This window comes from Carcharhinus amblyrhynchos, chromosome 7 (genome assembly GCF_965287045.1).
Source record: "Carcharhinus amblyrhynchos chromosome 7, sCarAmb.v2.hapA, whole genome shotgun sequence".
NCBI lineage: Eukaryota > Metazoa > Chordata > Chondrichthyes > Carcharhiniformes > Carcharhinidae > Carcharhinus > Carcharhinus amblyrhynchos.
The window spans coordinates 54,657,763-54,684,653 of NC_137330.1; the positions used below are offsets into that span (position 1 = coordinate 54,657,763).

The window sequence follows — 26,891 nt, forward strand, 5'->3', positions numbered from 1 at the left end:
ACACCGTACAAAATCAGTTTCATTCTGGTGTCATCTACAGAGGCATCTTTGCCATCCAGACACAATAAGATATTAAGCAGGCCAGGAGACGTTAAGCTGACTGAAGATGTCTCATAGCAACCCAGGAAGAAAAAGTCAAGAGCAAAATACTGCCCGATGCGGGAACTTACTCATAAACATCCATTCTGCCTCTGAAAAAAAATCTAATTTTTATCTATTCAATAAATCTAAATCTAATAAAAGTCTGGAATACTCATAGAATCCCTACAATGCAGGAAGAGGCCAGCCAGCCCACTGAGTCTATACCTACTCTCCGAAAAAGCATCCCATTCAGGCCCCTCATCTCCGTTATCCCTAATCCCACACATTTACCATGGCTAATCTACCGAATCAACACACCTTTGGGCTGAGGGAGGAAGCCGGAGGAAAGTCATGCATACATGGGGAGAATATGCAAACACCACAAGGGAGTCACCCAAGGTCAGAATCAAATCCGGGTTCATGGTGCCAAAAAGTAATAGTGCTAACTACTGTGCCACCATGCTGCCCATTCCATGATTAAAGTTCAACAGATTTTTAAAATAAAAATTTTAAAGTTCTTATTTTAGCTTCTACCTCAATTCCATGTTTGTCACAATCCTTACTTCACTCATTGTAAAATGGTTGAAAAGGGAGTTAGAATTAGTACTGTTGACATGAAATCTTAACTCTGTTTCTCTCCCCAGATACTTTCTTCAGACCTGCTGAGTATTTCCAGCATTTTGTGTCTTTATTTCAGACTTCCAGCATCCACAGTATTTTGCTCTTGACTTCTTTTCTTCCTGCTTTGCTACAAAGACATCTTCAGTCTGCTTAGTTGCCCAACCTTCTTGACGTCTCACTGTTTCTGGATGGCGCCAAAATGAAACTGATTTAGTAATCAGTGAAATGCTTTGTAGAAGGCTTCCTTTGGGGTCAGAGATGAGCGCCACCACTCATTGCTGACTGCAAATCTGGACCAACAGAAGTTCTTCCATTTGCGTGCACTTCGTTCCCATGATAGCACACTGCCAGTTACCAGGTTCTTTCACACCTTGGTGCCTATTTTTTCCAAATATAAAGTTGCACATCCATACATAACATAAACTATCTGTGCAAACATGTTACATCACAATCATGCCCTCTCACCATTATGGGTCTGTTGTGTCACAGTGCTACATTTCTTTAGCCTGTACGCCCAAGAACCTGCCACGTACCAAATCTACCTCTCTGTCAACAAAACACATCAGTTTGGGAAACAATGAAATGCACACATGTAGAAATTCTTATACTGCTACCATCAGTAGATTGGCTTCACATCTTTAAATACAGGAAACATTACATTAACTTCAATACCTTTTGGGGTAGAAGCAGAATAACAGAACATTTATTGTAAAAAGGTTACAGAGGCTGCGTATTTGATGAAGTAATTTGGAGGTGACCCTAATGAAAGATTTCAAGATTATGAAGGGGACTGAGAATCAAATGTTTAAATTTGTTTAAAAAGGAGAAAACTAGGAGTTAAAAGGCTGAAATAAATAGCACGATCTAGATAAAGGTCACAGAAATGAATAGGATAAATAAAACAGATAATTTTCTAAATTTGCTCTCAATCTGGAGCCTCACCTGTCAGAAATTTCAACACCATTTAAAGTAAAAGGTCAAAAAATTGTGTGCCACCGCTCCCTGAGTTTCTACTATATATTTCTAGCAGGTAAGATTCTCTGGCAGATGTCAGATAGTCCAACATCTTTATTACTTATAAGACAATTACGTTTTTGAAAGGAGAAAATTTAAGTGATACTAGTAAGAATGTAGTTGAATAGGCTTTAAAACGTATTAAACTGGGAGAGGCTTGATGGAACGAATGACTTACTCCTGTCTCAAAAACTAGTACTGTATATCACAGTCTAAATATAGAGAACAAGAATTAGAAATAATAACCAATTCAGAAATATTAAATCAATATTTCATGCATATTTTGTTTTCAATACCCACAAATAAACTTACTAATTTTATTTTGTGTATTTCAAAGAAAATTGTTATAACAATTGTTGTCCTTTCTTCAACTATTTCATCCTCCATTACCAAGCTTGCTGCTTAAATTTAATTACAACAGTTGTAAGACACACCACCCTCGATATGCATAAAAATGTAGAAGAACAATTTAAGTACTTTGTAATTAGTCATAAAATAATTAATTTGGATGGTTTTCAATAAGAAACATGGCCAACAGTTTCAGCAATCTCCAAATCTCCTATTTCTTTTCTTTCTTTCTCTTCCTCCTCTCTATTGAATGACAAGATTGAGAAACCTCATCTTCACCCGTGGGTGCTGCCCTCTTCTTACTTTTCTTTCGTTTCTTCTTACCCTCTTCCCAGTCCTGCTCATTTTGCGTCTCTGATAACTCATTTACTGCCAAGTCTTGTTCAATCTGAACCTCTTCTGATTCAACTTCTAACTTCTGGTTGAGTGACACCAAATCTTTCACTCTGCTTTTTTTTGACTTCCTTTTAGCCTGATAATTTTCCTTAATTGGGCTGTCTTCTATCAGACCATTATTTAGTTCTACATCATCTTCATCTTTGACTTGCTCTGTGGGAAAGGACAGTTCGTTAAAGTTACAGGTTCCTTCAGCATCTCCCCTGCTGCGTTTTTTCTTCTTTTTGGATTTAACTTTTACTTCTTTGAATGAATTCAAATTATCTCCTTCAAGTTCCTGAGCAGCATTGCTTTGATTGACCTCATGTCCTGCTTTAGGCTTTTTCAGTTGAGCCATCCTATTGGCAAAGTACTCCTGCATTGTAACAGAGCTGGTCACAGTATTTATTTCATCTTTGGGCTCTGTGGCACTGGCAGCCTTTGGGTCATCAATAGGCACGAAACAGACATTGTCCTGAAAAACATAAATATATGCCATTAAACATACTGGTGCTGGAGACAAAATGCTGTTTAAGTCTCTTCATAACCAAGCAGTGAGAAAATTATAGAAGACAAATTATAATTCCCATAAGATTCAGTGTGCATACAGCAACCTTTAAGATATCATTAAAGGTTCTAGCATATTTAAATAAAAAATCTTGCTCAAGTTTCAGTCTTTTATTTATACTTAGCTAAATCAGTAATGACGGACAAGTCCCATTCTTAAATGTACAACATGAACAGAAATTTCTGGAAATATTTAGACAGCAGCTGCCGAGAAACATAGTTAATGTTTCAGGTTAACAATGTTTCTCTTGTTGGAGATGCTCATTACCTAGTACTTATGTAGTATGAATGTTACTTGCCATTTGTCATCCCATTCCTGAATAATGTCCAGGTCTTGCTGCATTTGGACACAGACTGCTTCAGTATTTAAGGAATTGCAAATGGTATTGAACATTGTGCAATCATTTATTTTATTTATTAGTCACAAGTAGACTTACATTAACACTGCAATGAAGTTACTGTGAAAATCCCCTGGTCGCCACACTCCGGTGCCTGTTCGTTTACACTGAGGAAGAATTTAGCATGGCCAATATATCCAACCAGCACATCTTTTGGACTGTGGGAGGAAACCGGAGCACCCAGAAGAAACACAGCAGACACACAGAGAGGACGTGCAGACTCTGCACGGTGACCAAGCCAGGAATCAAACCCTGTGAGGCAGCACTGCTAACCACTGTGCCATCATGCCATCCAATGATCAATGCACATCACACTTCTGACCTTATGATGGAAGGAAGGTCATTAATGAAGCAACTGAAGATGACTAGGCCTTGGACAACCATCGTATCAAATAAATCATTCACCCAAATGAAGAAATTACCAGCAAAATTAATTTTTCTGTTACTTTTACTCTAAATCAGAACCAATTCAAATTAACATGAATTAACAGGCAAATGATACTTCAAATAAAAAGTAAATTTCACTTCAAATAGTCAATACAACAAAGACATGTTTCACAACCACTATCATTCAGCTCCAGCATTGATGGCACTATGTAGCTGCACACATCCACAACATGCTGTTCTTTAGTCACACAGGATAGGTCAGGAGTCCTATCTGACAGCAACTTTACCTTTGAGTTTCATGAGTATGATTACCATCAGCAAGGGATACCTCTACCATTGCTCTCTCCCTCAGGTCATGACAGTCCTGATGGTTTATTTTTTACCACAGTTCCTTTCCAACCAACCCAATAATTAACACACCATTTCATGGTTTGGTAACTTCTGGGAAAGCACCCAAGTCTTTAGTGTCTAGTCACACTTTCCAGGTTTAAGCAACTTTTTAGCCAGCTCCCATTTTGTTTTCAAGGACTTCTACCTCCTTTGCTGCCAAACAGAAAAAACTGACTTCTTTGTGAGAGCGATTGCCTTCTTCTCTTCACAAAAATTCAGTGGGTAGGATTTTATGGCCTCTCTTGACCGGAAATTGTAAAATCCCACCCAAGGTTAATGGATCTGAAAATGGTCCGCTCTTTGTCAGCTCCGAGGCAGACGGGATGGTAGAATTCCAGCAGTGTGTTTCCTTTTTCAACCTCTGTTCTGTGTGTCTGCATCTGGGCCTTCACCCTCAAACTCTTCTGCTTGTAATTCTCCTTTGTGTCTGGCCATATGGCACCCATATCTCAATTTGCTTCCTGCTTTCAAGTCTAAGGGTCCCCAGGTCATGCGGACCAATATTTAATATTTTCCAAGGAAGATACAACTGATGCCTTCAACAGGTTAATGCAAGTTCTTAAAAGTCCTTCTCAAATATTCCTATAAACAATTGCAGGTTCTCCAGGCATTTTAAGGAAATCATGAATGTTCTTTACTGCTTCTTTACTGCCATCACAACATATTGTGCTGGATTCTGCTCTCAGTAACGAATGTACATCACCAGCTTTCCCAATAACCCCTATGAGATCGTGCACCAGATTTACTGAAAATTAGAGGGCCTAAGCAGCACTATGCACTCTACATGGAATCTGTAATCTATCCAAACTGGGTATTAACAGCCTGCCACATTAAACCATCAGACTGAAGAATTATTAATCAACGGCACTGAGAGTAAACCAAGAAATGCACGTTAAAGTACTGAATTCAATGTTACATCATAGAACATAGAACATTACAGCGCAGAACAGGCCCTTCGGCCCACGATGTTGCACCGACCAGTTTTTTAAAAAAAAAACACTGACCCACAAATCTAAACCAATCCCTTTTCGTCCATAAACCTATCCATAGATCTCTTAAACGCCCCCAAACTAGGCGCATTTACAACCGCAGCAGGCAGGGCATTCCAATCCCTCACCACCCTCTGGGTAAAGAACCTACCCCTGACATCCGTCCTATAACTACCACCCCTTAATTTAAAGCCATGCCCCCTCATGCTAGCATTCTCCATCCGAGGAAAAAGGCTATCACTATCCACCCTATCTAAACCTCTAATCATCTTATATGTTTCAATAAGATCCCCTCTTAGCCTCCTTCTTTCCAGCGAAAACAACCCCAAATCCCTCAGTCTCTCCTCATATGACCTCCCCTCCATACCAGGCAACATCCTGGTAAACCTCCTCTGCACCCTCTCCAAAGCCTCAACGTCCTTCCTGTAATGTGGGGACCAGAACTGCACACAGTACTCCAAGTGCGGCCGCACCAGAGTTGTGTACAGTTGCAACATGACGCTGCGACTCCTAAATTCAATCCCCCTACCAATAAACGCCAAGACACCGTATGCCTTCTTAACTACCTTATCTACTTGATTCCCAACCTTCAGGGATCTATGTACACATACACCTAGATCCCTCTGCTCCTCCACACTATTCAAAGTCCTCGCGTTAGCCCTATACTGAACACATCTGTTGCTCCTACCGAAATGAATTACCTCACACTTCTCCACATTAAACTCCATCCGCCACCTCGCGGCCCAGCTCTGCAACCTATCTAAGTCACCCTGCAAACTATGACACCCTTCCTCACAATCTACCACACCACCGACTTTGGTGTCATCAGCAAACTTACTAATCCACCCAACTATACCCTCATCCAGATCATTAATAAAAATTACAAACAGCAGTGGCCCCAAAACAGATCCCTGAGGCACACCGCTCGTAACCGAACTCCATGACGAATATTCACCATCAACCACCACCCTCTGTCTCCTATCTGCTAGCCAATTCCTGATCCAAGTACCTAGATTACCCCCAATCCCATACATCTGCATTTTCTGCAGAAGCCCACCATGGTGAACCTTATCAAACGCCTTACTAAAATCCATGTATACCACGTCAACTGCCTTACCCCTATCCACCTCTTTGGTCACTTTCTCAAAGAACTCAATAAGGTTAGTAAGGCATGACCTACCTGCTACAAAACCATGCTGACTGTCTCTAATCAATTCATTACTCTCCAAATAACTATAAATCCTATCCCTAATAATTCTTTCTAAAACCTTGCCCACAACAGAAGTAAGACTCACCGGTCTATAATTCCCGGGGAAGTCTCTGTTCCCCTTCTTAAACAATGGGACAACATTCGCTGTCCTCCAATCTTCCGGTACTATACCAGAGACCAACGATGACCTGAAGATCAGAGCCAGAGGCTCTGCAATCACCTCTCTAGCCTCCCAGAGAATCCTAGGGTAAATCCCATCCGGACCAGGGGACTTATCTATTTTCAAGCCCTCTAGAATATCCAGCACATCCCCGGTTTCAACTGCAATACTTTCTATTTTACACCCCTTCACCCCAGTGTCCTCCACAACTACATTCATGTCCCCCTGCGTGAACACCGAAGAGAAATGCCTCTCCAATCTCTTCCGGTTCCACACACAACTTCCCTCTACTGTCTATAACTGGCCCTAATCTTGCCCTAACCAACCTTCTGTTCTTGACATACCTATAGAACGCCTTAGGATTCTCCTTAATCCTATCAGCCAAAGTCATCTCATGTCCTCTTTTAGCCCTTCTTAACTCCCTCTTCAACTCCCTCCGAGCCAATCTAAAGCTTTCTAAAGCACTACCTGAGCCCTCAAGCCTCATCCGAACATAAGCCTCCTTTTTCTTCCTAACCAACGAATCAACATCAGGTGCAGAAAATCTAAAATCACTCGACTTTCTTTTAAATATCCAACAATAGTTAACACTGGAATTGACAAACCCTGATATTTTCTGACAAGTTCAGTGTCTATGTGCATCAGGTGAAGTACAGCACTTTGTGCTGTTCCCAGTGTTTCAAGGCTAAGTCACTCGACAAGGCAGCATTATCGTGCAGCTTCTGGAGTTGCAAAGCAGTGGCACACTTATCCGATTTTCACTGCATGGTTGCAGGAAGGGGTCATCAGATGTACGTTGTAATGAAGGCAAGCACCAATTGCTGTTTTCACAGCAAAATCTAACCCATTATCTTTCATGGATTTATCCACTGGCTGACGAGCAACTATTTCAATTTGGATCCCAGTTCATGGAATGTTGGGAGGTTCATTCATAAAGAATCACACTGGTGGGAAGTATTACAAATTAAGTTTTTAAAAATCATTTATAGGATGTGTGCGATATTGGCAAGGTCAGCATTTATTGCACATTCCAAACCTTGACACGATGATGAGCCAGCTTTTTGAACCACTGCAGTTTTTTTCAAGTGTAGGCTTCCCTGACAGTGCTGTAAGAAAGGGAGATCCGAGATTTTGACTGTAAAGGAATGGTAACAAATTTCCGAGTCAGGGTGGCGTGTGAGACAGTGATGTACCCCATGTCTTTTTGGAAGGTGCCATCAAAGAAGGCCTGGTGAGTTTGCTGCAATGTTTCTTGTCGAAAGTACGCAATGCTATGGTAGGGATGGCATGGTGGCACAGTGGTTAGCACTGCTGCCTCACAGTACCAGAGACCCAGGTTCGATTCCTGACTTGAGTCACTGTCTGTGTGGAGTTTGCATATTCTCCTCGTGTCTGCGTGGGTTTCCTCCGGGTGCTCCAGTTTCCTCCCACAATCCAAAGATGTGAGGGTTGGATTGATTGGCCGTGCTAAATTGCCCCTTAGTGTCAGGGGAACTAGCAGGGTAAATACATGGCGCTACGGGGATAGAGGCTGAGTAGGGTTGTGGTTGATGCAGACTCAATGGGCCAAATGGCCTCCTTCTGCACTGTTGGGACTCTATGATTCAGTAGTGCAGCAATGATTTTACAAATCAGTGCATGTGTGCTGATCAATTTTGCTGTTTTTCCTGATAGTGTTGAGGTCTTGAGTGCTCTTGGAGTCGCGCTAACTCAAGCAACTCCTGAGTTGTACCATGTACATGGTGGACAGGTTTAGGAAGTCAGAAAGTAGGTTACTTGATATATAATTCCCAGTAGATGGTACAGTCAAGTTTCTGGTCACTTATGGTCACATAAGGACGTGGATGTTGATGTAGGGGTATTCAGTGATTGTAATAATGTTGAACACTAAGGGGAGATGATTAGATTCTCTCTTGTTGGAGATGGCTATCTCTGCCATTTGTTACTTGACACTTACCTGCCCACATCTTAATGTTTGTCAGGTCTTGCTGCATGTGGGCACAGACTGCTTCATTATAAGTCGCAAATGATACTGAACCCTGCAACCATCAGCAAACATCCCCACTTCTGGCCAAATGATTGAAGATCATTGATGAAACAGCTGACGATGGTTGCTGTTAGGACACGGCCCTGATTCTGTAGATTTCTACAGTGATGTCCTGGAGCTGAACTAGCTGGCCTCCAACCATTACTCCTACTTGCTTTGAGCTCAGTGTGACTCCAAACCATAACAAGATTCCACCTCCACCCCAACCCTGACTCCCAATAAGTTCAATTTGCAAGTACGCCTCAATGTCACACTTGGTCAAATGCTATCCAAATGCAGTCACTCTCATCTTGCCTCTGAAATTCAGCATTTTTGTCCATGTTTGGACTATGGCTGTAATGAGGTCTGGAGTCCAGTGACCACGGCAGAGTCCAAACTGAGTATCAGTTTGAGCAGGTTAATGCTGTGTAAGTGCCACCTGATAACATTCTGCTCCTCTTCCATCACTTTGCTGATGATTGAGAATAGTCGCAAGGGGCAGTAATTGACAAGATTGGATCTGACCCCTTTTTGTGGATAGGGCATACCTGGGCAATTTCCAACATTGTTATTTCCAGTGTTGTAGCTGTACTGGAACAGTTTAGCTCGGGGAAATGTTGGCTCTGGAACACCAAGTCTTCAGCCAGATTATTGTCAATTGTCAGACTCATTGCCTTTGCTGTATCCAGCACTTTCAACCATTTCTTAATATCATGTGGGGTGAATCAAATTTGCTGGAAACTGGGTTACTTTTTGCTAGTTACCTCAAGATAATAGGGGTGATTCCCTCCATACTTCTGGCTGAAGATAGTTGCAAATACCCCAGCCTCGATTTTGCATTGGATGGCTCACCCTGTCTTGGACTTATTGAGGGTTTTAAATGGCCTCAGTTCTTCATGGACTGCCTGTAGTCCCAGCAGTGGCCTGTGTTCAAACCTGGCGCTGTTGGGACTACAGAGCTGTCGGCCAATTGGATTTGTAGCATAAGCCTCGCACCCTTACCCTGCTGAGTGTGAAATGACTGTGGGAAAGCATGTATCAGCGGGGATGCGATCCTGTCAACTTGGGTCAAGAAACCCTGCCATTCGAAAAATACTGCCCCTTTTTTGATAAGGCCCATTAATTCATTTCCTTGTTTAAACAAACATTCAATGCTCTAAGCCGATGTTGTCACTCTACTCTACCCTTCAAGAGCCCTGTTACACTACTCTTTTGCTGCCAGTTCCAACAGTCTCTGACTTGCACAGAAATATCATGCAGCAGCTCACAGAGCTCTAAGCGTCGCCACAGCACAGTCCATCTTCTACGGCCCTCATTCCACCTCAGAATCTTTTACACCTACAACATGTCTCAAAGCAGCCTCTTCAAAGAGTGCTCAGCATACTCAGCACCCCCAGCACCCCCAGGCCTAATCCCAGAAACACCGCAGAAGCACAATGCTTAGATCACCAAATCTGTGCCAGTCAAACCCTTCCCCACTGGCGACTGGTGTCACTTGATGGTATAATTGACGACTCCTCAAATATATTATTGATTGGAGGAGGGGTGGGAGCAGTAGGATAGTAACCAGCCAGCTTGGGTTGAAATGTCAGTGAAATAATTACACTGGAACATGTTGGTTAGGACAGCAGCTGGCTTTGATGTTCAGGCCTTCAAAATTAAAGCCAGGATGTTGCCAGGGTCTATAGTCTTTGCTGCATGCAATGTACTTATTCTGTTCCTTAATGCATGTGGAGAGAATCAAATTGGATATCATACAACTACAACTGTGATAACCTCAGAAGAAGGCCAAACGGGAACTTCATTTTTAGCTGAAGACATGCGCAAACATTTCAGCCTCATTTCACTAATATGCTGAGCTCAACCATGTTCAAGGATGGGAATGATCATGGAGCCCCTACCTCAATAACCACCTGGTTCTCTACCACCATTCTTGACTGGATGTGGTAGGACTACAGAGTTTTGCTCTGGTCTGTGACCGGGGGACGGTCTGGCTCTGTTCTTTATTTGCTCTTTAGATTGCAGGTAGCTCTGTGCGCTAGTTTCCCTTAGTTGATACCTTATTCTAAGATGTGCCTGCTGCTAGTCCTGGCACATCCTTCTGCATTCCACACTGAACTACGGTTGGACTTGTAGCTTGATGTTAATCAGGCAATGAAAGGCATGCCAGAAAAAGAAACAAGAATTACAGATAAACTTATTTTTACTTATTTTCAGTGATCACACATTGCATCTGAATATTATATTCACCTCAATGCAAATTTGGCAAATTGGATGAATGTGAAAACAACTGTTTAAAGTCTGATATAAATAATTCTGAGTTTCCACTAACTGACATTCTGATATGTTATAAATAGGTCTGTGCTTATTTTAAGGTAAGTTACCACATGAATTGCAAACATTAGAAAAATCACATTAATTGGGAACTGAACTAAACTGCAGTGAGTAAAGTTTGATGGGAGATGTATAACATTGGTATTTGCGACAAAGGTTGTAAATAAACACTGTAGGTTAGTCAACATTAGGGTTTGGGTTTGAATCCAGCCCAAATTGGGGAAATGGGGATCTCCCTTTGGTCATTGTTGCAGTTCTTGTTGAAGCGAGGCTCAGAAGCATTTCCCAGTTTAATGCACTCAAATTTCTAGCACAAAACTGGTCTAATCTGACACTAGTTGGTGCTGAACGAGCAACTTATTCAGAGGTCAGAAGGTGACTCAAGTGAGGAATGGAAAGGCCTCACTGGCAAAAAGGGTCATTTTTTGAGGTTCAGGTGGATACATTGTTATGTAATAGCAGCCTTTAGCTGACTGAGAGCATCTAGTGCTTATGAAATGGAAAATTTCATAATGAAATTCCCTGTTCACATAATGAGATAGAATTCACAGCCCACCTACCTACCCTCCACACACACACACCCCCCCCCCCATCGTGTCTTTGAAGATGGGGGAAGGTAATAAAATAAAGCAGGTGACCTTCCCACTGCCTTCCTGTCCACTCCTAACCTGATTCACATATTATGATGGGTGGAGCGCACTTTAAGACAGTCCATCCACCCTTAGACCTATTGAGGCCCTCAAGTGCCTAATTAATGGCCATTGAAGAGTTTCATTTTGTCTCTGCTCCTATTTTACATGTGTCAGGACAAAGTGGAGGCAATGCAGGTGGCCCAGCAGCTTTCACTGCGCAGGCTGCTGTTGTGCATGGGAGTACATCCACTGGGGGCTTTCCTGTGTCCAAAGGTGCTCCAATATCTTCCTTCAATCATAAGGTCAGAAGTGATGATGTCCATTAATCATCGGGTGGCACGGTGGCCCAGTGGTTAGCACTGCTGCCTCACAGTGCCAGGGACCCGGGTTCAATTCTGACTTCAGGTCACCATCTGTGTGCAGTTTACACATTCTCCCCATGTCTGCATGGTTTCCTCTGGTGCTCAAGTTTCCTCCCACAGTCCAAAGATATGCGGGTTAGGTTGACTGGCCATGCTAAATTGCCCCTTAGTGCTGGGGGGATTAGGAAGGTAAATATATGGGGTTGAAGGGACAGGACGTGGATGGAATTGTTGTCAGTGCAGGCTTGATGGGCCAAATGGCCTTCTTCATTGGAGAGAATGCAGAGGAAATTTACCAGGATGCTGCCTGGTTTGGAGGGTAGGTCTTATGAGGAAAGGTTGAGGGAGCTGGGGCTTTTCTCTTTGGAGCGGAGGAGGATGAGAGGCAACTTAATAGAGGTTTATAAGATGATGAGAGGGTTTGATAGAGTGGATGTGCAGAGACTATTTCCTCGGGTGGATGTAACTGTTACTCGGGGGCATAACTATAAAGTTCATGGTGGGAGATATAGGAGGGATGTCCAAGGTAGATTCTTCACCCAGAGAGTGGTTGGGGTGTGGAATAGACTGCCTGCTGTGATAGTGGAGTCAGACACTTTAGGAACTTTCAAATGGTTATTGGATAGGCACATGGAGCACACAAGAATTATTGAGGGGATAGCTTTATCTTGGGATTGGACATAGCTCGGCACAACATTGAGGGCCGGAAGGCCTGTACTGTGCTGTAATGTTCTATGTTCTGCAATGTAGATTCTATGAAATCACGGCCAGCATAAAGGAAGATGGCTGTGAAAGTTGGTGTCCATCACTCCTGGAGTTTTTTTTGCATGATTGCATTTCCAATCAGTGCCTACTGAGTTCATAGAATCATAGAAACCCTACAGTGCAGAAAGAGGCCATCTGGCCCATCAAGTCTGCACTGACCACAATCCCTACCCCCATATCCCAACACATTTACCCGCTAATCCCTCTATCCTACGCACCTCAGGACACTAAGGGGCAATTTTAGCATCACCAATCAACCTAACCCTCACATCTTGAGACTGTGGGAGGAAACCAGAGCACCCAGAAGAAACCCACGCAGGCACGAGAGAATCTGCAAACTCCACACAGACAGTGGCCCAAGCCGGGAATTGAGCCCAGGTCCCTGGAACTGTGAAGCAGCAGTGCTAATCACTGTGCTACCGTGTCGCCCTAATCTATCCTGTGTTCAGTGGCCACAATGCACTGATCACATTTCCTTGCCCGTTCAGCTTGTCTGTAAACTAAACAGCCCTGTCTGAGAAAACTGGTACCTAACCATACATCTTTCTCTAAATCTCTTGCTCTTCACTAATCTATATAAACTCATATGCACAATTCTTGTTCCAGTTATGCAAGTTTCAAAGATGACAATGCATATAACATATTTATATTTACAGTCTGTCTGGAGCACATGCACCGGTATACAACATGAAATTAATCAACTACACTGCATCTAAGCTTGGAGTTTGCACAGTGCACACTACACATCCGTTATGGGGCATAGTGTTATTTACTGTTCCAACTAAGAGTAATGCAGCGCAGCTGTAACATGAGGGTCAAAATAATTTGCGTTATTAAATTATTGTTCTGCATTGCACCACAGAAATGTTCTGACCAAGTTGTTCTTCATGGTTACTGTTCTCATAATTCAACTACAAGCCATTACTAATGCAAGCAATTTAAAACTGAATCAAGTTTATCATCTTGTATTAGAACAATCTGACTACATGCAGCACACCCACGGAACAAAGTTCTGCAACTATCTTTTACAGGGATAAGAAACAGAATGAACTTTAAAAGAAATGATTACCACTGATTTGGATACCACATCCCATAATACTTGCATGATACAGAACTGGAACAAAAGCCAAAAAAGCTCTTTAGCATTAGTTACACAACAGTAGTCGTTTTGATCTCTGATACAGTAACTCCAGTGGCATACACCTGAATTTATGGGAATGCTGGGATTTGCGCTCCACTAAGCACAGAGCTACCAGGGCATGGAGACAGGCAGGTAAACGCCTCCCTCAAGTCAAATAAATTCCTGGCAGATGAATATGGGACATTTAAAGTTTATCAGGAAACAGTTGGGAGTTTGTTTGAAACAAACAAAGCAGGTCATTGAAAAATGTGATTATTATAAATTAAATTCACAATTATCATGGTAAATATTTAAATAGCTGTAACTTTAGGAGCTTTACTTCAATCACACAATGCATGGACATATTCCAGGCTATAGTGTTTTCAGAGCTTGGCTTCCTTTAACAGCATAAATCCACTATCTTTTTGTTTAAATTATGAAGTTGTGGGGAGGGGGGTAGTTTTACATTAATAACGGTACATAAATACAGATTTTTTTTGTGTCTTTGCTCTCCACAATATCTAGAAGAAATGCAGTTTCACAGCACTGTGAACTTCTTTCAGGATAGATACTTAACTGGCAAGTCTGCAGGTAACTAGGGTGGGATTTTCCACTTACCTTGTGATGTGTTTCGAGGCAGCAGAGACAGCCTGCCATTGGTGGCTGAAACCTGCAACAGGGGTTCACAGGCGGCAGGACTGGAGGATTCTGCCGGTGAGAACAGCCAGAAACTTTCAGCCTTAGTTTCACTTTCCTTAGATTGCATTTGCAACACTCCAATTCAAACCTGTAATTGTTTGAATCTAAGGACCTTTGAAATGTTCTGATTAACGTGCATGGAATTTTCTCACCGACTGCTTTTAATACCCTGGGAATTTTCAAATCCTGCACTACTGTCTTAAGTCTCATTATTTTCTCTATTGCTATTTTGAAAACAAAATGGATATTAAAATCCGCTGAGTTCCATCATGGGTACATTTTTAGGTTCCCTGGTACTGCTAAATACTTTGACCTCTTACTCTGCTAACGCTCATTTAACAAGCCTGGCATTTCCTTATCCATTACAGTCTTGCCTGAACCTACATTTCCCCTTCCCACTTTCTTATTTTTAAACTAGGAACTTAAGATAGTCACTGAAGGTCTGAAGAAGTCACACGAGGCAGCAGGCTTGAGTGCACTTTACAAAAATACTTGCAGAAGTGGTTAGTGAAACTGGTCCATGTTATTGTTGCCCCTTCAGTGAATCATCCGGAAAAAAAGTAATGACTGAGAAATAAAAAAATAACTAACACGATAATCTCCTTTACGAGGAGAAATGAAGATAAATTGAGTTGGCCTAACTTCAGTGTTAAGGACATCCTAAAGAAAAAGCAGATTATGAAACAGCCAGTTCTGTAATTATGGTTAAACAAAGAATCAGTTTGAAGTTATCCTGCCTAACAAATTTACCAGAACTCTTAGAAAACGATGGGTTTCATTAATAGCATATATTCTGTTGATGCAGTATATTTAGATTTTAGCAATATTGGATATTAGATATTGGAAAGAGTTCTCCCATATTCGAGACTATGGCTGGAATTTTACTGGCATGCCAGCCCCGATTCCGGGGGCGGGCTCGGCTCAAAGAACGGCATTCTCCGTTGGCCTCGGGCAGGATCATGCGAAACTTGGGCAGTTGTGCCAGTAAAATTCTGCCCTGAGTGTGGTGGTGGGCGGCTCCAGTGGCACTTTTCCCGCTGGCCAGAATGGCACAGGCGAGCTCCTCTGAGTTACCTGGCAGAACGGCAGATGGTTTGTCTGCCTGCCATCAGCTGGCAGGTTTGGAGGTGCAGCATCACATTAGATACCAGTCCAACACACTCATATCACTCGTTCAGCCCATCTGTCTTTACTAATCTGTGCTAGATGACAGCAACCCAGAGAGAAAAAGTTATCAGCCTCAAGAAGAAGTCTGTTCCTCCATTCAACCACCCTCCCTCCGAGCCCAGCTACAAAGTGCCCATGCACCACCTGGCCCTTTATCCACCACATCTGGAGTCTTCATGCATCTCCTTCCAGTAAACAATGAGATATCCCTTTGGAGCTTCAGTTTCCCTCCCTTTTTCCTTCCACTGTTTGTCTTCTTCATCCATCTCCTTGCCCTTCTGTCTGCCATTGTGAGCCCTCACCCTTCCCCTCTCTCCTTGTACAACCCTCCCTGTCTACATCAGACCAACACCCATCATCATACTGTGATAGTTCTCATTTGGCCAAAGTTATCCTAGGAGAATGGGAGAGCCCCAATCTTGATCCAGCCCAGTCAATCCATTTCCACCATTTAGCACCCAAACTGGCACATTATTTTCCACCCCAATTATATTTATACTTGATCAGTGTTTCTAAGAAGGAGTTAGATATACCTCTTATGGTGAAAAAGGATCAAAAGGATATGGGGGAAGGCAAGCTTTCGAGTTGGATGATCAGGCATGATCTTAATGAACGGCAGGAGCAGGTTCGAAGGGCCAAATGGCTCCTATTTTCTGTGTTTTCTTACACATTTTTATTGTGCTTGTGCAATGTGATAGGCAAGGGGATTAAGGGTTATGGGGAGAGGGAGGGAATGTGGAACTGAGCCACGACAGATCAGCCATGATCTTATTGAATGGCGGGGCAGGCTCGAGGGGCTAGATGGCCTACTCCTGCTCCTATTTCTTATGTGAACTTTGTCTTGAAAAATAATTTGTTTTGAAAAATACTTTGTTTTGTTTGGAACTTCTATTATGAATTCATCTTGGGAGTAGTTATTGAGAATGTAGTCTTCATTTTCAGATCGCATTTGTGAGTGACAAGTGTCTGATGAGATATTAACATTGAAGCTGATGATACATATGGCAGGAAGAAAACATCCCTAAAAACAAACGTTGCAACTCACATGGCATTTCACTTCTGTTTTCTTAGAAGAGATTTTTTTCTGCATTACATAAAAAACAAAGGTACTCAAGAAGGTGCAGAAATTATTTATAAGGTTGGTATCAGAACTGAGAGATTATACGCATGAACAAGCTGTGACTCCTTTTTCTTAAAAAAAAGACTGGAGTAACTTTAGATTTTTAAAATAATAAAGGATTTTATAGGGTAGGTATCAAAAAGTTGTTTCCACTTTTGGGGGAGAACTGATCGGGGTCTTAATCTAAATAGTCACTAATAAACCCATCAGGAATTTCAGAATCTCCTTTATCCAAAAGGGTGGTCAGAATATGGAAGTCACAACTACAAGTAGTAGTTTACTTGAGTAGCATAGCTATAGCTAAGGGGAGCAGGATAAAGTAAAAAAGTATGCTGACAGGGTTAGATGAAGCGGATGGGAGGAGGTTCATGAGCAGCATCACCAGTATGGATGATTAGAATGGCCTATTTCTATACTGAATGCTGTAGATACTAGGTAATTCTACATGGTTTGAGGAGAAAGCTTAAGTGTCTTCACCAGTAAACCAAAACGCAATTTGAAATAGCAACATCGCACCAGTGACAGTTTCAACTGGTTTGTGCTAAAATCTGACATAGTGGTTATCATCACTGCCTCACTGCACCAGGAACTTGGGTTTGATTCCAGTCTTGGGTGACTGTCTGTGTGGAGTCTGCACATTCCCCGTGTCTGCATGGGTTTCCTTCAGGTGCTCCAGTTTCCTTCCACAGATCAAAGGTGTGTAGGTTAGGTGGACTGGTCATGCTAAATTGTCCCTTAATGTCCAAAGATGTGTAGGTTAGGGGGATTAACAGGATAAATGTTACAGGGTTGCAGGTATAGGGCAGGAGGTGGGCATGGGTAAGGTGATCTGTCAGAGTCAGTGCAGACTCAATGGGCTGAATGGCCTCCTTCTGTACTATAGGGATTCTAAAACTACCCTTCTCAAAGCATCAGACCTCTGTTTATGCAGTAGCCAAATGTGCCAAGTGGTATTTTATTGACACATCTAGTGGATAAACAAACTCCAACAGGCAATATACTCAATTCATAACAATACCTCCTTGGTGGTCACAAGTCAATCCTCATGATGGTACATAATGCTACTAGGTGGCCCCGTGGTTAGCACTGCTGCCTCACAGCACCAGGGACCCGGGTTTGATACCTGGCTTGGGTGACTGCATGTTCAGAATTTGCACATTCTCCCCACATCTGTGTGCATTTCCTCCAGGTGCTCCAGCTTCCTCCTACAGTCTGAAAGGCATGCTGGTTAGGTGCACTGGCCATGCTAAATTCTTCCTCAGTGTACCTAAACAGTGCTGGAACATGGCAATTAGGGGATTTTCACTGTAACTTCGTTGCTGCGTTAATGTAAGCCTACTTGAGAAACTAATAAATAAACTAAACTACTTAGAAGAATGTTGTATCTACAAGATTACATTTGGCAGTTAGAAGAAATTACAGTCAGTGGATACAACTGCCAATTTCTCTTTCTTACCTCCATCCTTCAAGAACTGCTCGATTCCAAATATTTCCTACAGAAGGTTAGCAACAAATGCTTGGCACAGAGGGCAGCTGTCTCACTTGCCAAATACCCCTTGTTGCTGTTTGACTCTTAATACAACTGACAGCTATCAAATAGGTCAGGGCTATCAAAGCAGAAACAAATACATCAATCAGCTCACTGGAGTCAGGTGAAACCAGATTGAAAATCATGTGGCATTTACATGCTTTGTCACATAATTCAGAAGTGAACCATAAACGTCAGTCATCTAAAAAACAAACTTGTTGCATGGCTAAATGCAGAAATAATGATAAAGCAATTTAAAAATATTTTAACATTCTAGAAATAGCTGGCAGGCGAGGAGTGTTGAAAAGTTTGGTAAATTATCATTCCACGTTAGAGCTAGACATGTGAAATAATCCAAAATGGCAGCTATAAACTTAATCTTAATTGAAAACAACCAAGGAAGGGCAGGAGTGGACTACTAAATTACAATCCTCATTGATCTTGCACCTGGCTCATGGGTGCATATAAATCATTCGCATTCTTATTTAAACACTTACTTCATACCTCCCACTTTTTAAATTGAGACCTGAACATCGCAGTACCAGCCCCGTGGAATGCTGAAGGAGCACAACACATAATCACCCAGAGCAAGATAGCCAATCCTCAACTATCACAGACACACCTTGCTCAAAGCTACAAGAGTCAGCCTGCAGTCTGTTTACTCTTCAAAGAACACGCCGAAAGCTGGATGACTATTCGGAAAGAAGGGGAACAGAAAAAGAAAGGAATTTGAAACTCCTTGTGAAGTGACAATTTGCTTAGATTTCAAATAAAAATCAGGAGATATTCCATTAAATCTATAATCATCCAAACTTTTTTTTTCATTTAGATAGAACTAAGCTTGCCTTTCAATCCATGAGAAAGATGTTTTAGTAACATCTCCAGTGATATTACTAAAATTATGTTTTGAGGAGTGGGGTTGCCAACCCTGCTGGATTGCCAGGGAATCTCCTAGGCATTACTGCTGGCAGCCCAGGAGAAAAATACTTCTGTATTCTACTTTGCGCCCGCACAACTCCTGTGGCTCAATTCACTGACAACTCCTGAGTTGCACCATTGTGGCTGACATCAAGGAGATGGACTCAACGATTTCTGTTCGTCATGGCTAGTCGCCGGTCCCAACCTGGTAGCCCTCAAGTCCAGTTCTGTGAAGTTATAGCAGTGGAACAGGACCAACCAAGATGAAATTCACTGTGACCACAGTATCCTGCCTTCGTTGCTGGTTTTCAATAGGAAAAATCCTCCTTAGGTATTTTAAACAACCTAAGGTCCATAACTGTTCTCCCCTCCCAGTACTAACCACCCCCCCCCCCCCCCCAGTACTAACCACCGCTCTCCCCCCCCACCCCCCTGGGCTTCAGAGTGTTTTGTCAGTTGGATGCGTGACAAAAATGTAAAAATATACAGGTGTTTGATTTTCTTTTCAGAAATACATTCACAATGTTCATCAATGCTGAGGAGTTGCCAGGCATCTCTCCTACTTTTTCAGTGTACATTTCTAGTTTATTGCTCCACTCAGATTAGAAACTTCAATGCTTGTTGCCTTCATGTACCTTCTGATGGAAATTCCAATGAGGTTGCTGCATAGGGACATAGAAAATAGGAGGAGTAGGCTATTCAGCCCATCAAGAAATCTACTGATTTCAATCCTGAATATGCTCAGTGATTGAACTTCCACAGTCTTTGGGGATAGAGAGTTCCAAAGAATCACTATCCTCTGGAAAGGCCTCCTCTTCTCAGCCTTAAATGGCCTGTTCCTTATTATAAGACTGTGACTCCAGGTTCTAGATTCACCAGCCAGGAGAAACATCCTATTCGTATCTACCCTGTCACATCCTGTAAGAATTTTGAATGTTTCAATGAGATCACCTCCCATTCTTTAAAACTCTGGAGAAAAAAGGCCTAGTCTCCTCAAAAGCTCCTCATAGGACCGTCCCGCAACCCAGACTTTAGGTCTGGTGAACCTTCATCGGACTCTCTCAATGGCTAGTAGATCTTTCCTTGTGTCCTGTAGTCACGGAGTTACATTTCTTTAAGGTGTGTGCTCTGCCACCTCAATTTGGTTTCAAGAAAAACAGGGTTAAACAGAAAATCCCATCAATTATTGAAATCAGTCCAAAGATGTGCGGGTTAGGCAGACTGGCCATGCTAAACTGCCCCTTAGTGTCAGGGAGACTAGCTCAGGTAAATACATGGGGTTATGGGGATAGAGACTAGGTGGGATGGTGGTCGGTGCAGACTCGATGGACCCAGTGGCCTTCTTCTGCACTATAGGGATTCTATGATTCTAGTGCTTGTGAGTGTTGCCAGACTTGCAGGAGGGAGGAAAGCCTAATAAAGCTGATGTGTGTTTTCTTTTAAAAAAAGCTTATCTTTCTGCAGCAAATAAGAAAATGAAAAATGACCCCTTCCTCTATGGAATTAAATAAGTAAACCCTCCAACTGACACAATATATTTGAAAGGTCACTTCAGTTGGTTTTGAACAGGATTAATGTCTCAGGAGGTTTTCAGCTTTCAAAGGTCTATGCAGGGGAGTGGGCACGGCTTTTAAAGTACATCCAAAAACTTTGCAATGATTTTCAAAAGGATTTCATTATACTGCCCCATGTAATCTGCTACAAATAGGGACTGCACAATATCACAGTGTTCGCACTGCGGTCTCACTGCGCCAGGGACCCAGGTTCGATTCCCAACTTGGGTTACTGACTGTGTGGAATCCGCATGTTCTCTCCATGTCTGCACGGGTTTCCTCCCACAGTCCAAAAGACGCGCAGGTTAGGTGAATTGGCCATGCTAAATTCTTCCTCAGTGTACCCGAACAAGCGTCAGAGTGTGACGACTAGTGGATTTTCACAATAACTTCACTGCAGTGTTAATGTAAGCCTACATGTGACCCTCATTAATAAATTGATCTTTCTGTTATCAGATTAAGGCTATATTCCAACTGTTAGAAACATCACTGTCAAAAAATAAAGACGGTAAAAGTTAATAATGTCAGTCAGCTTCTAAAATCCCTTAAGGGAAAAAAAAATCATTGATGTAGAGCCCCTTTGAACCATAGGGTCCTGACTGCCCTTGGATAATTGTGTAAGCTTGTGCTGTACTGCATGATGAGGCACATGTAAATGAAACCCCCCACCCCAATTTCAAATTTTATTTTTAATCACAATTATAGCACCATAATTATTTTGAGAAAATAGTGCTCAACCTAAAACAAAAACTGTGTGGCCCTGCTTTGCCAACTTGCTTCTCATCAGGCCATTATTAATTGTCATGAAGTCTTTTACCCCCCATCCGGGGGAAGATGTCCTGTCACCCAGAGCTGCTAACCAGTGTGAATTGCCAGCGGGATCCTCTGCTGGTGCCCACCATGGTGAGTTGGTAAACCCACCAGAGGCCGCAGTGAACCTCATATGCATCCCATGGTACTTACCTCAAAATGGGAGAGTTCCGTCTATTGTCTGTAAGGTATGATTCCATGAGGATGACTATGAAAGTCATGGAGACAGCTCCCCTAATTGTGGCGCAAGTGCCTGATGTTAGCAAGGAGGGCTTTGCAGGGTCAACAGGACTGAGTTGCTGTTGCTGTTTCCGTTTCCATTTCCTAGGTCAATAATGGGTGGTTCGCTCGGTTTCATTTCTTTGACACTTTTTAGGGATTTGATACAACTGAATGGCACGCTAGATCATTTCAGAGGGCATTTAAGAGTTAACCACATTGGTGAGGGTCTGATAATCACATGTAGGCTAGACCACATATGGGCAGCAGATTTCTTTCCTTGAGGGACATTAGTGAACCAAATGGAAATTTACAACAATTGCCATGATTTCATAGTCATCATTAGACCTTAAATTTCAGATTTTTCTTTATTGGATTAAAATTCCATTTCCTTCCATGGTGCGATTCAAACTCGGGTCTCCAGAATATTACCCTGAGTCTCTGGATAACTGGTACAGCAGCAATACCACTATGTCACCACCTCCCCAAATTAGGTGTGTATGTCACTAAACCTCACTATTCCAGTACAGCCGGCTGGTCTTCCACATTCCAACCTGATCAACATGAATTATCTGAAACTCTTCAGCCCACATGTAACTTGTACCAAATCTTGTTCTGCTATCAATCCTAAGCATGGTGACTTACATTGGTTCCCGGTCAAGCATTACCTTGACTTTAATGTTCTCAACCTTGTTTTCAAACCCCACCCTAGCCTTGTCCCTCCCTGTCTTGTAATCTCCTTCAGCCTCCAAGGTGCTTGTGTTCCTCAAATTCTGGCTCCTTGTGCTTCCCAATTTTAATTGCTACACTACTGGTGGCCTTGCTTTCAGTTGCCTAGGTACCAAACTCTAGAACAGCATCCTCATATCTCTCCATCTTTCTACCTAGTTTTCTTCTTTTGAAGCATTCCTTAAAATCTACTTTTGACCACCTGACTTAATATCTCCTTATATGACTCAGTGTCATATTTTGTTCTCATAATGCTCCTCTGAAGCGCCTTGGGGTATTTTGTTACATTAAGTACTCATACTTGTATATTACCTCTATTATTGTTAGAAAGCTTCCAATGAGAGTCACTGTTGAGGTTTAAACCTGTAAGGATCACTGTTTGAGTGGGGAATGTAGAAAAAGCTTTTGGTTCCCTGATGCTCTTGTCATTCCTCCTTTCTCAACCAAACACAAACCCAATTAGTAAGTGCTGGATGTTAAAAGCCACCAACCTAAACAGTAAATCCAATAGGCATAGGTTTCATAGTAGAATGAGAGTTAGTGAAGGTTAATCCAGGCTGGGAACACATTGCTTTATCTAAATAAATGTGAAGTTTGGAGCTGATTATTACAAACATGTGGATGGATACATTAATCTTTAGGTGCAGTAAAAGATAGAAGACTTATTAGCAATAGCTAGCAACAACATTAAGAGGTATTATGATTCTGCTTCATTTTCAGAACACTTGGGAGTAAAAAGTATAACTATATCATTTTATTCTGAGTTTTAAGAATATTTTACTCTATTTGTTTATTGGACTTGAGTATCTCTGAACATTTGGTAAAGTTTACTCTGTGGAGCACATGATATATTTTAAATTCTTCTGTACATGGTCCTGTTAAAAGCATATTATGGCTCAAAACCCAATTTGTTACTAGCAGAATCATTAGTACTCAGTATTAACAAGTTGCTCAACTACACGATGCAGAGAAAAGGAAAAGACCCAAGAACAGATTATGTGAGCCATGATGCGGAGATGGCAGCGTTGGACTGGGGTGGGCACAGTAAGAAGTCTCACAACACCAGGCTAAAGTCTAACAGGTTTATTGGAATCATGAGCTTTCGGAGCACTGCCCCTTCATCACCCTATGAAGGAGCAGCACTCCGAAAGCTCCTGGTTCCAAATATGTGAGGGTCACAACAACGAGAAATCACATTTGGCAGCCCAAAAAAAATGGAACTATCAAACATGTTACCCTGAAACCAACAGTTAAACAGATTAAAATATATGTGGAGCTCTCTAGAACCTGGAATTGTGTTTCACCATCAGGAACAATAAAGGAACACAAGGGAGGGGGCATTCTGGCAAAAGAATAATACAGATCTAAAATGGGAGGGGAAAAACAACACATTTCCCTGTATTTTCCCTTTCATTTTGATAAGCATATTACATAATTAAAACAAAGCTTTGTGCCAGATACATACAGCAACTGTTGTTCTGCCATTCAATGCTGTGAAAATGACACTGGATTTTTCAACTATCTTTAGAAAGGACTTTATACTTTAAGGAAAGTGCCAAACCTTGCATCGCTGCCAAGTCACCTTTTCACCTCAAATAACACTTTTTAAAATAAATACTTCCTGAATCTTGTTGTGCTAAAATGAAGTATTTGATGTTCAAGAACTGCGCAACAAAGCTTCATTCTTGTAACAGTCATTGTTGCCTGTCCCTCAAATGAACGATGATGTATACTCAAGGTTGTGGGTTTCTGCCATTGGTCTTCATGTGACTGAACGGATGACCCACATATCTTTGGAAACAGGGGGCAAGATGTTCCAAGATGTAGTGGGATCACAAGAGCAGGATTTGCTTTCTTTCCTTGCCTCCTCTGCCAGCTCTCTATCTCTATTCAGACATTGTGACTCAAAGTTTGATGCAGCTTGATGGAAAAGTTGACAATATTTGTAATGATTGGAAACAAGCTTCTCCCAGTCATTCACGTCAATACGTTATACTGTTGTCATTTCATTGGTTTAAAGTGTCATCAGGGAGAAGAGACCTTAAACAGTGCTGCATGGGTTCAGTACCACATTGAAAAATCAACCCAAACAATATGCTCAATCTGCACAGAGGTACTTGTACCCATGACTTTCTGACACAGTTGAGTGCCATCATGGAATCACAGCTGATTCCATGATTAAGAGGATAACTGGAGAAAGAGTTAGTACAAGAGAGGAGATAACAGCAATTTTGGCCACAATTTATCAATACTCAAATATGCACAATCTACCTGATTGAAAATGGACAATGTAGCACTGTTGGTCAATCAGAATTAGCAGGAAAGGTGATTCTCAAAATGGGAGAATGGTTGACAGTGATGTACCCAAAGGGGGAACATGGGGTGAGATCCCTGTGTCCACTGTGTGCAGTTACCCCATTTTTTTATGTCTCCCCATACTCTGCTTCTCAAACCTGAAACCTCACCCGCTTCACTGGGGTTCCCCATCCCGCCTTGAACAAAATCCCAAGGCTTATCTTTCGGTCCAGTATCCATGATCATCTTCTAAGGCCTCCCTTGTATTCCCAGAAGCAAGCATTACTGTGTTCTGTGTTGCTGGGGTTACTCATCTGCTGGCCAATATAACTGTCACCAGGATGTCACCCAAGGGACAGAATTGTCACTTCACAGACAACACTATATAAAAATCACTCATTCATAAAAGTCCATTCAATATATTTAAATCCTCTCAACTACTTAATCCCTCATAAAACAAACATTTGTGTTAAATACCCCTCATCAAAAACAGCAAATCCTTTCATAACCTTTTTGATCTGTCAATCAAACTGCAAACTTGCAGCCCCACTTCTCAACACCACACCCCCCCCACCCCAAAATGTGATAATGAAAACTTGTGGAAAGAGTCAAGGAGTAACAATGACATTACTTAGGGTTATGTCAATAAACAGTGATTGAAACTGCTAGACCAGAATTATATCAACTCTCAGGTGCAGGCAGTCTTTTTGTTTCAATTTTTAACTAGCTGGCCATTAAAATAAAAATTGACAGCCTGACAGTTCTAGAAACTTTATCTGCCCCTCACAAGTCTTTACATTTAATGTAAAATTTCATATACACACACATTGCAGGATCTGGCTTTTGCTCCAGCAAAAGTGGGTCCGCTTGAACTCAGCACTGAGCTCAAAAGGCACAGCTGAGTTTGTTTTCCCCTCATGTAGGAGTCACTTCCCACTGACATCCCCAGCAAAAGTACACCTGTCAAAAATAGAAGTGGGATTTCCAGATCCAGGACCCAAGAAGCATTTTTAAAGGTCCCTGGAGTTCCCATGACTCCCTGAAAATCCAGAATGTTGGACAGGTAATGGAAAGTAGAACTGGCATCATGAATGCAGGTGGAACTGTTTCTCAGTATAATTGGAAACAGGTGCATCATGAAAGTTAGACGCCTCAGTCAGAAATGGAGAAAAGTGAACGGGAAGGACAGCATTAAGCTTCTTGCCAAATGAACATGAATATGCCCAAAATTGGATAAAAGCTTGTAAAATCTTTGGAGCATTTAACAGGATGTTCAGTTTAAGTTTGAGTTCAATTTTAGTATGAAATACTGAAGTCACTGTTACTGGGTAGCAGAACCACAAATTGCATAAAACTTTCAGTAGCAATGCTAATTCAGGAGCCATCGTTTGTAATTGTCAATGAAGAATTTGTCCAGTTAAAAAGCCTTGCCTGACTAAGTGGGGCTCTTCACTTGGAAAGCCATATGATGAACATAAGCAGAGTGTATGCAATGACCCTAGACATGTACATGCCAGAACAATACAGGGCACAACTTTGAGTTAAATATCCTCGAACGTTTAGACCTCTCTCCCAGAATGAATCAGCTCCCCTGTTGCTTCCTTGGGATACATGACAATAGATGTTCCAGCTTATCCATGTACTCATTGAAGCTTATTAGTAATTTTAAGATTGCTTATGTTGTTATGATGATGGATGCCCCCTTTCAATTAAATTCATGCTTAGTAAGTGCAAGACCAGTACATCTCTGCTTATGAGTGAGATCTCCTGATTGACCTGCCCCTCGCTGCAGCTAACGCTAAATGTCTCTTCCTCACAAGAAAGATAATGCCATACTTTGTGAAAACTGTAATTCATCATAATGTATTCTGATCAATTACTCTGGATTTTAAAGATCATTAAAAAGGTCACAAAAGGGTAGCGTCTTGCAGTTAAAATTTGTCAGCAGAGTAGTTATGACTATGCAGCACTGAAACGTTTACAAATTTTAACTAATGCTGGGTACTCATATTTGTCTGGCATTATGATTTATTTGCTGGTATACTTTCTGCCCACTTGCTCATATCCAGAAAGT

General features: G+C 41.8%; 1 protein-coding gene across 1 annotated transcript in view; it reads right to left on the reverse strand.

Annotated features, from left to right (window-relative positions):
• Positions 1 to 1,383: 1,383 nt before the first annotated feature.
• Positions 1,384 to 26,891, reverse strand: part of pinx1 (PIN2 (TERF1) interacting telomerase inhibitor 1) — a 90,219-nt gene continuing 64,711 nt past the window's right edge. Inside the window, exon 7 of the mRNA XM_080192341.1 lies at positions 1,384 to 2,914. Coding sequence (XP_080048467.1) covers positions 2,276 to 2,914 — 639 coding nt within the window. The 3' untranslated portion in view covers positions 1,384 to 2,275. The remainder of the gene's footprint in view (positions 2,915 to 26,891) is intronic.